Genomic DNA, 17,241 nt, shown 5'->3' with positions numbered 1-17,241 from the left:
GTTTCCAGCGGACCCCCTCCCCTCTTTTGCAAGCCACAAAGTAGCGCTTGCAGAGGGGGAATTTTTGTTTTGTGTGCGCTTCATCTTCATGAACAGGACATACAGCTTTTCTGTAACCCATTTTCTATTGACATTGAAAATGTGGATACAATTTACCAAATGGAACTGGCTGAACTGCAGAATTGTGACTCTCTGAAAGAAGCATTCAAGTCAAGCAGCCTTCCTAATTTCTATGCATCTCTCCCCTCTGAGACATATCCTAATCTCAGGAACCGTGCACTCAAAATGGCAACCATCTTTGGAAGCACTTATGTCTGTGAACAGACTTTTTCCAGAATGAAACATCTGAAATCTCCAACCAGATCTAGACTAACTGATGCACACTTGCATCACTTGTTATGACTAGCAGTGACAAATATGGAACCGGACATTGACCATCTCATTAGCCAAAAGCAGGCCCATAGTTCCCATTGAAATACTGGTAAATTTGTTGATTTAACTTTACTTGTTCTTCATTTTAAATATTGTATTTGTTCCCGTTTTGTTTTTTTGCTTCAAAATAAGATATGTGCAGTGTGCATAGGAATTTGTTCATAGTTTTTTTAAAAACTATAGTCCGGCCCTCCAACGGTCTGAGGGACAGTGAACTGGCCCCCTGTTTAAAAAGTTTGAGGACCCCTGCCCTACAGGGTCGCCATAAATTGGCTAAGACTTAACGGCGCATGCACACAGGCTTGGAAAGTTGCATGCACTAGCTTTAGACTGTCTTCTGCCACAAGCAGATTTGTTTTCAAGCCCCCCCACCCCAAAAACCAGGACTTTAATGCACACCTTGAGTGCGGTTTCTCTTTTAGATGAAGGGAGATGGATGACCATTATGTGTGATGGAATGTTGCTCTTATCAGCCAAGTGTGTGCTGTTCCTCTTCATGCCTTTTCCCAAACGTCTGTCTGTTTAGAGCCAGACTTGCAAATAACCCTGGCCCCTCAGAAACCTGTCTGGGTTTGTTTCTCTTCTTTGAAAGACAGTGTCTCCTGAGAGGTTGAAGGGATGGCGCCAGTTTGATTGAAATCTCCTGGTTCCTGGTAGAGGGATGTATTGCCCATAACTACCAGACTTCTCTTGCTTCAGATGAGGGAAGCTCAGGCTGACGCTCTGTCTAACACTCGGGAATGGCTTTCTCCATCCCTTCTCCTCTTTATTTCAGTAATCGTGATCTCCTCCGCAAATGGAGGAGGATTATTCCTCCCACTTGCACCACAGGCCATTTCTGTAAACTGTGTTAATCCTTTCCGATGTGAGGAGGACCCCTTCTTCCCTCGATCCACAGAGAAAGAGTCACTTAACTTCCTCCCCCTTCCAGATCTTATCAGTCCTGTTCCTCTTCCTTACCTGCTTTGGCCAGTAAAGGTCAAAGGTAAAGGTTCCCTTGCTCGAAAGCCAGTCGAGTCCAACTCTAGGGTTGCGGTGCTCATCTCCGTTTCAAAGCCGAAGAGCCAGCGCTGTCCGAAGACGTTTCCGTGGTCATGTGGCCGGCAAGACTAAACACCAAGGTGCACGGAATGCTTTAGCCAGTAGACAAATGTATATACACATGGTGGTGGGAAAGTGCCATCAAGTCATAGCTGACTTATGGCAACCCCATAAGATGTTCCAGGCAAGAGACCTTCAGAGGTGGTTTGCCATTGCCTGCCTCTGTATAGCGACCCCAGACTTCCTTGGTGATCTGCTATCCAAATACTAACCAGGGCTGAGCCTGCTAATCTTCTGAGAGGTGATAAGATCAGGCTAGCCTGGGCCATCCCGGTAAAGGAGTATATGCACATACCCATTGCTCTCCGTGCGTGTGTGTGTGAGGTCAACTCTTATTCAGACCAGTGATGGCCACCTTGCATCTCACAGGAAGAATCCAGCCCCTGCCCTGATCTGTGTGGTCCTCATATGCACAGTGGGACCGAGGCCTCTGTGGTGTTGACTCAGGGAGGGGTGTCTGTTGGGTGTTCTCTGTCTGTGCACCTCACGGCCTTTTATTCATTTGTTTCTTCAAATTTATACCCCGCCCTCCCAGCCAGAGCCGGCTCAGGGCGGCTTACATCAAATCAATAGAGAACATTTAAAATAATACAATAAATCAATTAAAACAGCATTAGAATGTTTAGAGGGGAGCTTGTACCTTTTAAAAAAAATTTAACTTCTTTGGGAGGACCTAGTTCAGTGCTGGAGTGCAGGCTTGACAGTTGGAGAGTGCCGTACTTAATTCAACACATTGCCAGTAGAAAGGTCCTTGAATGACAAGGTTGAGAAGGACGTCTGCCCGAGATCTTGGAGAGCCAGTTTCCACAGGGTAGGCAATACTGATCTAAATGGACCAATGGCTTGAATTGGTATAAGACCTATGAAGTCATGTATAAACATCTGAGATAAATGGAAAGCAGCCTTGTGCGTTCCTAATCAGACTGACCATCCCTGACTTTGACTGCCAGAACGCCCCCCCCCTCATGTCCTTCCATTCTCCCATGTGCTCCCCTCCTCAGTTCAGAACTCCTCTCCTAAACTGAACTGTCTCTTCTGCCATAGTATGCGTCACCCCCTCTCCGTGATTTCTTAACTTATACTCTCCCATTTTTGTTTCTCATCAGAATCGTTCTAATTATTTTTGTGGTGTTTTTCACTGATTCCCCCCCCCCTCAACACGTGTGGCATTTTCCTTTGTGCCCTTCTCCCTTCTGTTGGGAACAGCCTCCTCTCCCCTATGCCCCCGTCAATTGCTACTGTATCGCTTTTCAGCAGAGCAACACCTGCTCATTAATCTAAATTAGTGGCGTCCCTCAAAATGTTGGCAGTCCTGCCTTCATTTCGCTGGTTTCCCTGTTTCTCAGAAAGAGGTTGGCTTTCCAGAGGGGGCACCATGAGGGCAGCTGTCGCTTACTGTTCTTTTCCCTCAGAGCACTGTTCATGGAGCCCACGTTGCTAATGCTGGACGAGCCCACCAACCATTTGGATCTGAATGCCGTCATCTGGCTTAACAAGTAAGTTCCCCCAGGTCGTCAAGTGCATGAAAGAACAGATTGGTTTCTATGGCTGCAGGCTTCCTTGAGACAGGCCCCCACAGTCTTAAGGAGGTGAATTCCCAGAAGCCAGGTCCGGCGGGAGGGATGAATTTCTGGTGGGTTGTGGCAAAAATGTCTTCCGTTCTGCTATTTTGCCACTCTGCCCTTCTTCCAAGGTGCTCAGGGATGATGTATGCCATTCTCTTCCCCTCCATTTTATCCCCTCGCCAATCCTGTGAGGGAAGTTAGGCTGAGAGAGAGAGTAACGAACTGAAGGCCAACCAGTGCATTTTTAAGGAATTTCAAAATTCAGTTCACTAAGGAAGCATCAAGAGCCCAGTAACACCTTAAAGACTAACAAAATATGCAACAGGGTATAAGCTTTTGTGAGATCTGAAGAAGGGAGCAGTGGCTCAGGAAAGCTCATACTATTTTGTTAGTCTTTAAGGTTCTACTGGTCTCTTGCTCTTCTCTACTGCTACAGATAGTTTAACACGGTTACCCAGCTTAATCTGTCACTAAGGAAGCAGATTTTGCCAGCCAGAGTAGTAGACATTAGGTGCACATTTAGTATAAACCAGCAAACTGTGAAATAGGTACCATTTGGAAGAGTACGTGATAAGTGGGAAATGTTCTTAAGGTGCTTTTTCTGCCTCTTCCCTCTGTCCTTCCACATTCAGGCCTCACTCTACCAATGAAGGGGAGTGAGATAGGGCCGGAGACATCATTTTTTTTTAATGCTGGGAGTCTTAGGGTTTTATTAAGGACGTAATAACTTGCCCAGTGTGCCTGAGACCCTGGATCCGGGGTTATATGCGGCCTCTTTTATCCTGAAATGAGATCAAGGTAAGAGCCGATAATTGGCCAGACCCTCTGTTTTTCCCCCCTTCGGCATCTGCTTCTTCGACTTCCTGATTACATGATGATTCCATCAAAAGTAGGCAACTCAAATGAGGCAACGGCTAGATGTGAGTCCAGTAGCACCTCAGAGATTTTCAGGGTATACGTTTTCAAGAGTCAAAGCTGCCTTGGCCAGCTGGAGAAGGCAGCTTTGAGTCTCCAAAGCCTATATACCCTGAAGCTCTTGTGGGTCTCTCAGGTGCTACTAGACTGGAATCTGGCTGTTCTACTGCAGACGAACATGGCCGCCATCTGAAACTAAAATAAGGTAAAGAGGTTATCATAGAACAGTGTAAGAGCTAGCATGGTGTGGTAGTTACAGTTGGATGAGCGTCTGGGAGCCCCAGCTTTGAAACCACACTCTACAAGGGAAGCTTGCTGAATGATCTTGGGCCAGTCGCTCTCTCTTTCTCAGGCTAACTTACCTCACAGAGTGGTTGTTGTGAAGCCAAAATGGAGGAGGGGAGAGTGATATTGTAAGCTGCTTTGGGTCCCCTTTGGAGAGAAAAGTGGAGTATAAATAAATAAGTCCTTAATGCTTTCTTTAAAAAATGTATTTGCTCCCCCCCCCCTTACAGCTACCTCCAGACGTGGAAGAAAACCCTCCTCATAGTCTCCCACGACCAGGGTTTCCTGGACGACGTGTGCACAGACATTGTCCACCTGGACATGCAGAAGCTCTTCTACTACCGGGGGAACTACAGTAAGGGCATTCTGGAATTCCTCACTGCTGAAAGAAAGAGAGAAAACCGGCGAGAACAGAAACAAATGTGTCTCTGGGCCAATGCTGGTGCCGTGCCTTTAGAAAGTGCAGCAGGAAGGGAACTCTGCCCATGTACCTCGTGTATAGAAAGGCAACCAAGTTTTGCAAAACTTAGAATTCTGAAATTACAAGCGTTTTATTTGGTTTTTGCTCTGTCTTTCCTAAATAGCCCAAGGTGTCTTACAATTTAAAAACAAACTTGTGGCAGGGTATGAGCTTTTGTTAGTCACTGTCCTCTTCTTCAGATACCGATCTATCCAGTCTACACATCTTCTTCGCTAGTCTACACTTCTTCAGATGCACTTCTGTATCTGAAAAAGTGAGCAGAGTGACTCACGAAAGCTCATACCCCCTGCCAAAAATTTTGTTGGTCTTTAAGGTGCTACTGGGCCCTTGCTCTTTTCTGCTGCTGCAGGCAAACTTGGCTACCCATCTTAATTTAAAAACATAACATAGTAACACTGTAGAACTAAAAAGGCAGTAAACAGCCTGAAATTATGACTGCAAAGATTCTTTCAGGAGAAGACTCCGTGAAGAAGTACAATTTAACCTGCCTTGCAGAGATGCCGCGATAACAAGGCTTTAATACACTTTGCAATTTGACTTCAAGTGCTTTTAGATTTTGTCAGGCAGCCTTCTGATTGTCATAACATTCCCCCCCCCCCCCAAATCTGTGAAGTTTTATGCATTTTTTAAATGCAGGAATTAGGGCAGAATTCTAGCACCCCCATTTATATTCTGTGTTGATGAAAGGCACCAATCAAAGACCTGTATTTTTAAAAGGTGTGCATGGGGGAAATATCATGAGGTTTTGAGTCTTCCTGTTCTTGATCTAGGAGCCAGTTTTGTAGGCGTGTGTGCCCTAGGAGTGGAGGCTTAGTAGTAGACCACTGAGTACAGTCATCTGCCCCTTTCCCATGGCCATGCAAGTTTCTCATTTCTATCTTGTCTTTCACCCGAGAAGCTCAGCGTGGCATATATATTTCTCCTTACGCTGTTTTATTCTCACAATGGCACTGTGAAGTCGGTTAGGCTGTGAGAGTATGATTGGCCCAAGGTTACCCAGTGGGGATTTGAATCTGGATCTGTTAGATACTAGTCTGACACTCTAACCACCGCACTACAGTGGCTGTCACCAAAACACTTTTTCTAGGAAATCTCTGGTCGTTCCAGAAACTCCAGAGTGCCATGCCAGCAAGCCTTGGCTCAACTGAGCATCTTATTTAAGTTAAGTGATTTCTCTAAGGACACCTTTTTAATCTGCGGTGAAGTTCCAGGAAAGGTTCCCTCCTGGCTATTTGTCACTCATAAGCTTGTTGATGGAGAATAGGTCTCCATCATTAGCTGTAACAGTGAATATGGCAATCTCCATGTTAAGAGGCAGCACCCTTCAGAGTCCCAGGCCGTGCTGAGGCCATACCATAGAGAGGAGCCTCCTTCATGTGGTCTTCCCTGGGTTGTTCGGCTGGCCTCAGCGGGAGAAAGAAGCATAGACTAGATGGATCGGCTCCAGCAAGCCAGTGCTTTTGTTAAGGCTTGTCCCTTTCCCTGTTTCATTTTCAGTGACCTTCAAGAAGATGTATCAGCAGAAACAGAAGGAGCTTCTCAAACAGTACGAGAAACAAGAGAAGAAGCTGAAAGACCTCAAGGCTGGAGGGAAGTCCACCAAGCAGGCAGTAAGTCTTTGGTCTGGATTCGGTCCTGGGAGCCAGGATTGTGTCCTCCTCTGCGGGGCTTCCTGGCAGTCCAGTTGCTTGAGGAAAGAGAACTTGTAAAGTGTGCCATTGAGTCACCGACTCATGCCGAAAGGTGAAATTCCACCTCATGTGGTTTTCAAGTCAAGGGGTGAGCAGAGGTGGTTTGCCACTGCCTTCCTCTGCATTGCAACCCCAGTCTTTTCTTTATGGTCACCAGTCCAGGTGCCGACCCTGCTTAGCTTGCCAGCTCTGATGAGATCGGGCTGGTCTGGGCTCTTAGGGTTGCCACAGAGAACTTGTACCTTGAGCGTAATGTCTGTAATTCCGCTCTTCAGGTTGCCTCATTCCCAGGAAATGATCAGTATAACGATAGGGAGAATTGATCCTTGGCCTTCAGCTTGCCCTCAGAGGTGTAAAAGTGAGGGTTTTCTTACGGGACAGTAGAAATATGGATTGATTCTACTGACTGCTCTTGCTCTTGGTGGATCCCCTGAAATGTTTGTTTGGTGAGGTGAAAGGGCACAGTGGCTAAGACTGGGCGTCTGGTAGCCTTCTCAGTCCAGAACATTAATTTGCTTTGTTCTTTGGTCAGGAAAAACAGACGAAGGAGGCCTTGACCCGCAAGCAGCAGAAGTGCCGCAAGAAGAACCCGGATGAAGAGGCCAACGAAGCCCCCGAGCTACTGAAGCGGCCTAAGGAGTACACTGTGAAATTTACCTTTCCGAACCCACCACCTCTCAGCCCGCCCATTCTGGGCCTGCATGGTAGGAAGCCTGCCTCTCCTCCGGATTGGTGTTGGGGCAGGGGAGGGGGGAGGGGGGAGGGGAGGAACTGTGGCCTGGAACGGAGTGGATGACTTTGGGAAAGGTTGCTCTGAGGCAATGAGTCGTTTTAACAGTAGGGGGCACTGTACATACTGCCGTTTCCTTAATCACGAGAGTCCTTTACCTTTTGAGGGTGATCTGGCATACGTTTTTGGAGGAAGGGGGCATGGTAGATTGGAGCAAAAGCGGGGGGACGAGGACGACAGGAAAGCTTCCTTCCACAAGCACAGGTGTGCTTGTATAGCATTATATACCATCCCATGCGTGCAGAGCATTGGTGCTATCTCTTTGGAGAGATAGGAGCAGCGTTTCTTGAGTGTGACTCTGCCGTCTTTTTGAAAGGATTTGGAAGACTGAACCACAGTGTCATTATTTGTTTGTGAGTTCTGCAGTCTGCTGCTCCTGGGTTGGCAGATTCTCAGTCATTGCCACCAGAGGTCTTAGCAGTTAGGGGTGTGTGTGTGTGTGTGTGAGAGAGAGAGAGAGAGAGAGAGAGAAATATCACCTCCAAAGTGAGATCCCCCCCCCACACACACACACACATACACTATTTCCCATTTTCTCCTCCTTGTTCTTTCTTACAGGTGTGGACTTTAGCTATGAAGGACAGAAGCCTCTCTTCAAAAATCTGGACTTCGGAATTGACATGGAGTCTCGAAGTGAGTGATCCCCGTGATGATAACTCTGACTCTCATTACTACCTCATTGCGCTGGTTCATTTTTTTTTCATTTGAATATTTTATTATTTATATCCACCTCCACCACCATAAATTACAATTTTATTAACTTATTTGCTTGTAACATTCTTATGCCACCTCTCCAGGAACCTGCAAGAGGCGGCTTAACAAAATAAACTCATAAAAGCAGAACACTAAAAGATATTAATTAAAACCCAGCCCAGCATTGGAAACATAGACCAAAAAGGGACCACAGACAGCCTAAAATAAGTTTCTCATTTTAAAGATTTTTATTGTATGAAGACAAACATCACAATGACCAAACACACAAGTACATAATACACAAATACATAAATGTGGGGGGTTCAATTACATCATCAGTTTACATGCTTGGATGCTTCAATACCATATTTGTTTTCCATGTTCGACCTTATGTTCTTAGAAATATCTTTTGCAAACTTTTAAATATCAGTTTTTATAATCTATGAAAGACTATATGTCTGTATACTTTTTCTGTTGTATTCTTCAGTTCATTTCAAAATCTAAAACCATGTAATTTCATACATACACAAGCATTTACCTGGGTATCTAAATAATAGGGGATTTCATTACCTCATCAGATTACCTATTTAAATACCTCAAAATTTGTTTTTCAAATTTCACCTTATATTCTTACAATAATCTTTCACATGTGTTTTTAAAAAAAACTTATACTCTTTTAGTGTATTTTCTAATGTTTCAACTTGTTTGTATATTTTTAAACAGCTGTGAACTGTGTATCTCTCTTATCCACAGAATTTTGGAACTTTTCCAAACTAAAATAGTATAAAAAGAGCAACCCCTTAGTTAAAAGCCTTGGTGAACAGAAATGTTTTGGCCTGGCATCTGAAAGAAAGCAAGATTGGTGCCAGGCGAGCCTCAAGAGGAAGAGCTTTCCATAAGTGAGGTGCCACTACTGAAAAAGCCCTGTCTGTGGTTGCCACCTGCCTCACCTCTGAAAGTGGGGTACAGAGAGTAGGGCTTGTAAGGCCGATCTTAACTGGAGGGCTGGACAATATGGGAGGAGACAGTCCTTCAGGTCCCCTGGCCCCAAGCTGCTTAGAGCTTTAAAGAACCTGCACTTGAATTGTTCCTAGAATCAAATGGGCAGCCAGTGCAGATCTTTCAGCACCGGGGTGGTACAATCCCTGTATCTTGCTGCTGACAATAGCCCGGCTCCTGCATTTTGGACCAGCTGAAGCTTCTCTGCCATTTTCAGAGGCAGCCCCATGTAAAGTGCATTACAGTAATCTAACCTGGGTGTATCAAAGCATGGGTCCCCGTGGCCTGACCAGGCTCTCTGAGGAACGGCTGTAGCTGGGATATCAGCAGAAGCTGCTAAAACATGCCACAGGAGAGATGGGGTCCTCCAACTGTAGTCCAGGATCGAGCCGTACCCCCAAGCTGTGAACCTATTCCTTCAGGGGGAATGTAACGTTTTTGTTAAAACACAAGGAAACAACACGTTTTTCTGCAATGGTCTTCACAGTTAAAACTACCCACCTGTGCTTCCACATTGTGGGCTCTCAAACCTTTAGTTCTGCACATAAGGAGGAAAGGGAAGCGGGAGCCTTCAGGATATGTTGCCTGCAGTGTGTTAGAGTCTAAGTGTTGATGCTTTCTCTCCCCCTTCTCTTCCTGCCCCCCCCCCCAGTCTGTATCGTGGGCCCCAACGGTGTGGGAAAGAGTACGCTGCTGCTGCTGCTAAATGGGAAACTGCCACCGGTAAGAGAGCCTTATTCTGCTTTTCACATTTGGGCCTTCTCCCTGTAGCTCCTCCCGCTGTGTTTGTAAGGGTTTTTTAAATACACGCCCAGCAATACAGTCCTGAGTGACCACTGCCACTTAAGCAGTGCTGAGGACCTCTGTGGATAACGTCCCAAACTCAATGTAAAAACACAGGGGTTTCTTGAAGGGGAAGTTAGCCGACCAAACACACATGTCGCACGCGGTGAGTGCAGATTACAAACTGGCCACAAATGGTATGAGGCCGGTGCGATACCGTCAAAGCCAGACCATTGATCCATCTAGGTTCGTATTGTCCGCTTAGACTGTCGATGGGTCTTCAAAGTCTTAGGTGGGTCTTTTAAAGAGGAAATACCAGTGGCTCAACCTGGGTTCTGTGTGCACTTTGGATGCCTAGCGTGCGCTCTCACATGAAGCCCGGGCTTTCCTTTGCACAGCTTGCAGGCCATCCTGTTGTCTTGGCAAATTCAGTCCAGCCTCTGAAGTACTGGGAGCTGGCAAACCTTTCTCACCTACAGTGCCAATCTTTACCTGACATCGTTGTGAGTTTTTAGGGTTGATGCTCAGGAGATCACCAATAATGAGACACACAGTAACCGAAAATTAAACAGGGCAGTTCCGGTGTGCCTTCTCACCAACTTCACTTCCCAGTACTCCAGCCAACAGACCCTCTTGTCCCTAGCGCCCCGCACATTCATGGGGAACCCAGTGCTAAATCATTCGTAGATGACTTGATTCTGGGTCAGGGTTTTGTTCGCAGCAGAGCAGCTCCCTCGCTGCGATCTGTTGAAAGTCAGCCCTCGACACAAGCTTTTGTCATTTTTCTTTAAAAGAAAAGAAAAGAAACAAGAAAGAAAAATAAACACAGACAGGCTAGCAGAAGCCAGGCCGAATCTCCACTGTTGCTCCTAAAATAGCCCTTTTGCATCTTGCAGCTGGACAAGGGATTTTCCCAGTCAAATGGCCAACTGAGCTCTCCCCCAAGAGGCTGCCTCTTGACCCTCTTAGAGGGTGGAACCCATTTTTAGCCATATCTCTGTCTGCATCTGCACAGACACGTAAATTCGGATGGAACACAGATCTAACTTTTCTCCCCCCCTCCCCCTTTATATCGTTCCAGACAAGAGGAGAAATGAGAAAAAACCACAGACTAGTGAGTATTGGCGACGCCGTAAGGGTCTTCTGGGGAAGGTGGGACAGAATTTGTGAAAGCTGAAGGGGGCTGGGGGTGGTGAGCAGGTCCTCCTCCTTACGCTCTGCCGTTCTCCTTTCCCATCATCTGTAATTCAGTAAATCACTTCCATTGCAGTGAGCCTCAGTGTCACGATTTCAAACCTTTGCCACCAACCAGCGCCTTCCGGCCTGGGGCCGGATCAACCCCACTCTAGGCCTGGAAGCAGGGTCACCTGGGCTCGCTAAGCACCCCCTTTTGGACAAAACATCCTCTCTTCTTTTTCCCCCTGGTAGAAAATTGGGTTCTTCAACCAGCAGTATGCCGATCAGCTGAACATGCAGGAGACAGCGACAGAGTACCTGCAGCGCAACTTCAACCTGCCCTACCAGGATGCGCGCAAGTGCCTTGGGCGTTTTGGCCTGGAGAGCCACGCCCACACCATCCAGATCTGCAAGCTCTCTGGTATGAGGCGGGCTGGCTTCTGGAGAAGAGGGGCACAGGGCCCCTGCGGGGGTTGGGATGGGGTCAAGGGGCCACTGCTGAGACAGACCCAGCCCGATCTGAGGACACTAAGTAGGGTCAGCCCTGGTTAGTCCTTGGATGGGAGACTCCCAAGGAAGTCCAGGGTTGCTAGGCAGAAACAGGCAATGGCAAACCACCTCTGTTCATCTCTTGCCTTGAAAACCCTTTGGGGTAGCCGTAAGTCAGCTGTGATGTGATGGCAGAAAATTTCCTAGAGGTGAGAGGGAATATGGCTGGGAAGCTTAATGGTGCAGGCAGGCATCGGGACCTAACAAAGGCCAAGGGCTTGTGCAGAGCTAAGGAAACTTTGGCTCCCGCGTGCATGCCTAAGACTCCCACCAGTTCTTGGATCTTTCTGGCTCCTTTCTTGGAACTGTGAGGGTTCAGAAGTGCCTGATGTATCTGTGGAACAACAGGATTGTGTGTTTGTGTGTTGTATTCTTGGACTGCAAAGTGTGCTTTGTACAAAACGAACATCTCCCTTCTTGATTCGTATAGTGGCAGAGTAACGCCAGGATGAAGATGAGCAGTTTGCAAAGCTCATCAGGGGTTCTGTGGTACAATAGTGTGTGAGCTTATCTGGGTGGCAGTCGGGATACAGTTTATTGTCCCTGGTCCCTTTGAAAGGATAGGATCTCTTCCCTAACCAACTTTGCAGGGAGGATTTCCTTCAGCAATTTCATCATCTGTTCTTACTCTCGCTTGCTTGTTTGTTTACTTCTCCAGGGGGACAGAAAGCCCGTGTGGTATTTGCTGAACTGGCTTGCAGGGAGCCAGACGTCCTCGTTTTGGTGAGTTCATGGAACGGAAAGCAGCAGAGAGTGTTGTGGGGGAAAGTGCCTTTAACGATGCAATACAGTTCTGCGAATCGGGGCCTCGTGGTGTTCTGGGCTGCCTCCCTCTCCCCTCCCACCACCTGGCCTGGGTGCCGAAAAGAGACCGATCTGAGCTCCCTTTCTCCTTGCGCCAGAAAACTTGATCAGGTTTTTGGCTTGGGGGCGGGGGGGGCTTTGGGGCTGTCGGCGAGCACCCCCGTTCGGTCTCCTCTACAGCTGTCCCAGCCAGACCTCGCATCTGTTAAGTGGGGACCCTCCACGGGGGCTCTTTTGTTGAGAGCCAGGCAGAGTGTTAGTGGTTCAAGATCCAGGTTCAGATCCCCGCTGTGTCACAGAAAGTTGCTGGCTGGCCTTGGGTCCGTCACACGCTGTCAGCCGTCCCTGCTGTGAGGACAGAGTGGAGGAGAGGAGAACGACATAAACCACTTTTGGATCCCCCTTTGAGTAGAAATGAAGTGAATGAATGTTTTGTTTGTTTGTCTACAAAAGGTGTTAATTCTGCAGGCAGGTTCTTTCGGAACAGCTTGTGTGGTGAAGTGCTTCATCCAAAAAAAAAAAAAAGATTCCTATACTTAGAGGCAGTGTTCCCTCTAAGCTGAGTTAGTGTGAGCTAGCTCACAGTTTTTTAGCCTCCGGCTCACAGATTCTTGCCTTAGCTCAGGAAGGGTGGCTCCAGAGCAAACTAATTTATGCAGTAGCCAAACCGCTCACTCACAACTTTAATGCCAGTAGCTCACAAAGTAGAATTTTTGCTCACAAGACTCCACAGCTTAGAGGACAATACGTCAGAGGGAAGAAAGGGCTTACAGCTCTTCTGTATGTGCCAGATATATTTTTGTGCGGAGGAGCCGTCAGTCATTCGAAGCCCACGGGCCGTCTGAAGCGACATAGCTCGGTTTGCCAACCTCCCGGTGGGGCCTGGAGGTCTCCCGGAAGTCAAAGTGATCTCCGGGTGATAGAGATCTGCTCCTCTGGATAAAACTGGAGCTTTCGGGAGTGGGATTCTGTGGCATTATGCCCTGCTGGTCCTGCTGACCTGGGTAGCCCAGATCTCATCAGATCTCGGAAGCTAAGCCGAGTCAGCCCCGGAGTTATTTGGATGGGAGACCCCCAAGACGTATCAGGGCTGCTACGCAGAGGCAGGCAATGGCAAACCACCTCTGAGCGTCTTTCGCCTTGTCATCAGTTGGCTGCAACATTTGATAGGAACAAACAAACACAAACCCTGCTGAGGTCCCCTCCCCAGACTCCATCCCCAAATCTCCAGGACTGTTCTAAGCCAGAGTTGGCAACTTTCCACCTCAGTAACAACTAGGCCTCATTCTGTGGCTCTTTTCCTAACTGCCTAGAAATGACCCCTGGGGGCCTCTGGGTGGTAGGGCCCATCTGAACTGGTGTTGGTTTCTGGATCCTGGTATTTGCCAGTGCGGCGGGCAACTCCTGAGCCCTCCCACCCCCTGTGACTTGGGTAGAACAGTGAAAAGCCAAGAGGCCTCCTCTTTCCCCCTCAAGTGAACGCCTCCTCTTTCCTGCGTCCTCTTCCCCATCCCTGCCTAGGACGAACCTACGAATAACCTGGATATCGAGTCCATCGATGCCTTGGGAGACGCCATCAATGAATACAAAGGGGGTAAGTGGTGGCCTTGTGGTACAGTGTGGTGGTGGTGGTGGGGCGACAACGACAAAAGAACACTAAGCAGCTGCTTAGCAGCTGGGGTGGACATTTGTCTGGGGGAGGCACCAGGCCCTCTTCAAACCTTGCGCAGGCCACAGCTGGGCATTAGTAGGATGGATAGGAAGCACTGCTGGGGACTATGGTCTCCTCTGCCCCCTGAAGGTGTTGTCCTGTGGTCATGCCACCAGTGCTAAACTGCCACACCGATAGGTCTGCTTTTATAGAACTTCTAGCCAGGACTCAAATCTGGCAGCAAGCAAACGAGGGGGGACTAAAAAGTCCCGATGCAAAAAGGGGGGGGGGTACTTTAAAAAAATGTCCTGCTTACTCTGTGCATTCTTGGGGACATTAATTTTCTAAATATTTATTACCTTAGTTTTTACAACCTACCCTTCCTCCAAGGAGTACTTGGTGGTGTGCCTGGTCCCTTTCCCCCTCCCTCACTTTATCATCACAACAACCCTATGGGGTAGGTTAGGCTGTGGGAGTGACTGCCCAGAGTCACCTAGCGGCTTCATGGCAGAGTGAGGGTTTGGACTTGGGTGTCCCTTGTCATAGTCTGTGTGGGCCTGCCTCTGTCCCATGAACGCCTTTGCTCTACCCCAGCCTCGTTTTTGATTCACCACTAGGTGGCAGCACTAGGCTGCGAGTTGGGTTGATTGGCAGTACATTGGAGATAGGCGGAACTGAGGTTCCCCCCTAGGGTTCCCAAGTACTTACCGCGATCCGGCAAGGGAAACATGCTCCCTGGCCGGACCATTCCTCCCTGTAACGCACCATGCCATTGCCAGAAAGACGCCAGACGACGCTCTGGCAATGGGGCTGAAAACTCGGTGGTACCATTGAGTTTCCAGCCCCATTGCCAGAGCGTCGCCCGGCGTCACGTCCTGGCGACAGCATGGTGCGGCACGTCTGTGTCCCCCGCCGAATCACGGTAAGTACTTGGGAAGCCCGTTCCCACCCCATGTATTTAATGCATAAGTGAGATACAGAATTTTGTCTGCCACAGGATGCAGTAATGAGCACTACCTGAAATGGCTTTACAAGGGGAATTAGACAAGCTCATGGCGTGCTCTTGGCAGCTGTTAGCCATAAATGGAAACTCCATGTTCAGGGGCACCATACCCATGAGTATCTGGTGCTGGAAACTGATAACTGTGGAGGGCTGTTGCCCTCATGCCTTGCTTGCAGGCTTCCCCAAAGCATCCGGCTGTTTACTTCTGGAGACAGGATACTGGTCTCGGTGGAAGTTCTGAACGAGCCGGGATCTCGTTCTTGCAGCTTTCCCAGGAGGGGGGGGGCGGCAGGGCTAGGATGACTGCCGCTTGTGGGGAAACAGCTGCACTCTTGAGGGCGGTGCCTGTAGCCGAGCTCCCGACCTGGGCATTCTATCCTTCCTCTCATCCCATATCCCACTGCTGAATAAGCAGCCTCTAGGATTCATAGGATTTTCAGCGCAGTGCATGGTGCTGCTGCTGGCGGGAAAGCAGTGGAGGATACTCCAGGATATTCAAGGCCTTGCAGGTGCCTAAAGAGTTCTTTAGATCCTGGCCAAAGAGTCTGTATATGATGATCAGAAAAGAAAAGAAAACATCCATTTGATTCTGCCTTGTGTGGAGAGGTGGTTAGAGCGTGACCTTCCCTGCCAGTGTGGTGTGGGGTGGGGTGGAGACTGGCCTGAGCACGGCTGTTACCGAGAGGGCCTTCTGGAGGTCCCAGGGGCCATAGGGTTGCCATAAGTTGTAAGCGACTTGATGGCACGCCACCCCCCCCCCCCCCCCCACACACACACATATAGAGTGTAGCGGCTGCAGTGTCAGGCTAGGATCCGAGAGACCCAAGTTCAAGTTCCCACTCTGCCATGGAAGCTTGCTGGGTGGCTTTGGGATGGGCCACTCAAACCCTCTTAACAGACCTCAGAGGGGTCGTTGTGGGGACAAAATGGAGGAGAGGAACTATGTGAACTGCTCTGAGTACCCAGTGGGGAGAAAAGCAGGGTATAAAAGAAGTTAAATAAATAAATACACAAAGGCACCTCTGAATAAGAAGGTGACAGGCAGGGCCTGCCCACGGTGACTTCCCCACCCCCAAGAATGTGGATGTAGCTCTGTGGGAGGCGGGGGAGGCTCTTTCTGGCCCCACAAAAACTCTGCCGCTGCGCCCCCCCCTTTCCGTCTTCCAGCTGTGATTATCGTCAGCCATGACGCCCGCCTTATCACGGAGACCAACTGCCAGCTGTGGGTGGTGGAGGACCAGTCCATCAACCAGATAGACGGAGACTTTGAGGACTATAAGCGGGAAGTGCTGGAGGCCTTGGGCGAGGTTATCATCAATCGGCCTCGGGAGTGAGGCTGAAGGAGGAAGAGGAGGAGGAGGTGGCGGCGGCAGAGAGACTCCACCGTCCAGCTTCCCTCATCAGAAGCTCAGATCTCTCCTCATTCGCAGGACTCTCTTGAGTGGGGGGGGAGGGGTTGGCCGAAGCCAAAAGCTTCTTTTCCCCCTCGGCTGCTGTCTTCTCACCCCGCCCACCCGCCGGGAAAATTAAAGTTTTGGGGGTGGAGGGGTGGGAGTGCGGATATGTCTAAGCATGGCTCATTCTTACGAAACACAAGGTAGCATTTTACAGGCCGTTCCTCCCCCTTATCTCCCCCCCCTTTTTTCCCTGAGAATAGTTCAAGCAGAGTTTGTGTAAACCGATTTAAATTAAAATGTGAAGGATACTTTTGGGCAAGCCTGTCTCTGAGTCTTTATTTGGGAGAATGGAGACCGAGAAGTGGGGCCTCCTTTAAGAAGTGAGCTGAACACAGGGGGAAGAGGGCAAAACCCTCCGGGGACAACTTTTCCCATTGTCTCCTTGGGCCAAAGGATTGTGTGGTGGATCGTGCCCTTACGGCTGAGCTAGTCCAGATGGCATGCAGCCATGGTTATAGTGCTGATCTGAATTCTGGGTCTATAACGCATACCGTGGTTCTAAACTGAGACATGAAAGTCAGTGCTTTTCTCTTTGAATTTTAGCTATGAGCCCCACTCGGCACCAAGAAAACCAGTAATAGTTTCTTTGGCTGCATTTAGAATCATAGAGTTGGAAGAGATCTCCGGGGTCCACTAGTCCAACCCCCTGCACAAGCCAGGAAATTCACAAATACCTCCCCCGCACACACACCCAGTGACCCCTGCTCCATGCGCAGAAGATGACAAACATTTGGTAGCAGCTGAAATGTAGAGCGAAGAGTAGAAGCATGAAGGAGAATGAACAAAGAACATTGAGAATGATCTTAAGGAAAGGGCAAATGGGCACAGGAAGCTGCCTTAGTCTGTTAGATCCTTGGTCCATCAAG

The 17,241-nt window shown here is 48.7% G+C and overlaps 1 protein-coding gene across 1 annotated transcript in view; it reads left to right on the top strand.

The window, feature by feature from the left end:
* Positions 1-16,626, top strand: part of ABCF1 (ATP binding cassette subfamily F member 1) — a 49,181-nt gene extending 32,555 nt beyond the window's left edge. The window contains exons 19-29 of the mRNA XM_015412843.1: positions 2,946-3,029; positions 4,529-4,653; positions 6,277-6,389; positions 7,003-7,174; positions 7,819-7,893; positions 9,605-9,675; positions 10,817-10,849; positions 11,164-11,332; positions 12,119-12,183; positions 13,786-13,858; positions 16,086-16,626. Coding sequence (XP_015268329.1) covers positions 2,946-3,029; positions 4,529-4,653; positions 6,277-6,389; positions 7,003-7,174; positions 7,819-7,893; positions 9,605-9,675; positions 10,817-10,849; positions 11,164-11,332; positions 12,119-12,183; positions 13,786-13,858; positions 16,086-16,252 — 1,147 coding nt within the window. The 3' untranslated portion in view covers positions 16,253-16,626. The remainder of the gene's footprint in view (positions 1-2,945; positions 3,030-4,528; positions 4,654-6,276; positions 6,390-7,002; positions 7,175-7,818; positions 7,894-9,604; positions 9,676-10,816; positions 10,850-11,163; positions 11,333-12,118; positions 12,184-13,785; positions 13,859-16,085) is intronic.
* The last annotated feature ends 615 nt before the right edge of the window (positions 16,627-17,241 follow it).

The sequence above is a fragment of the Gekko japonicus genome, unplaced genomic scaffold (genome assembly GCF_001447785.1).
Source record: "Gekko japonicus isolate JY-2015 unplaced genomic scaffold, Gekko_japonicus_V1.1 scaffold1199, whole genome shotgun sequence".
In the NCBI taxonomy this organism is placed as follows: domain Eukaryota; kingdom Metazoa; phylum Chordata; class Lepidosauria; order Squamata; family Gekkonidae; genus Gekko; species Gekko japonicus.
The sequence above is the reverse complement of the archived record's forward strand: the minus strand, read 5'-3'. Positions and strand labels throughout refer to the sequence as shown.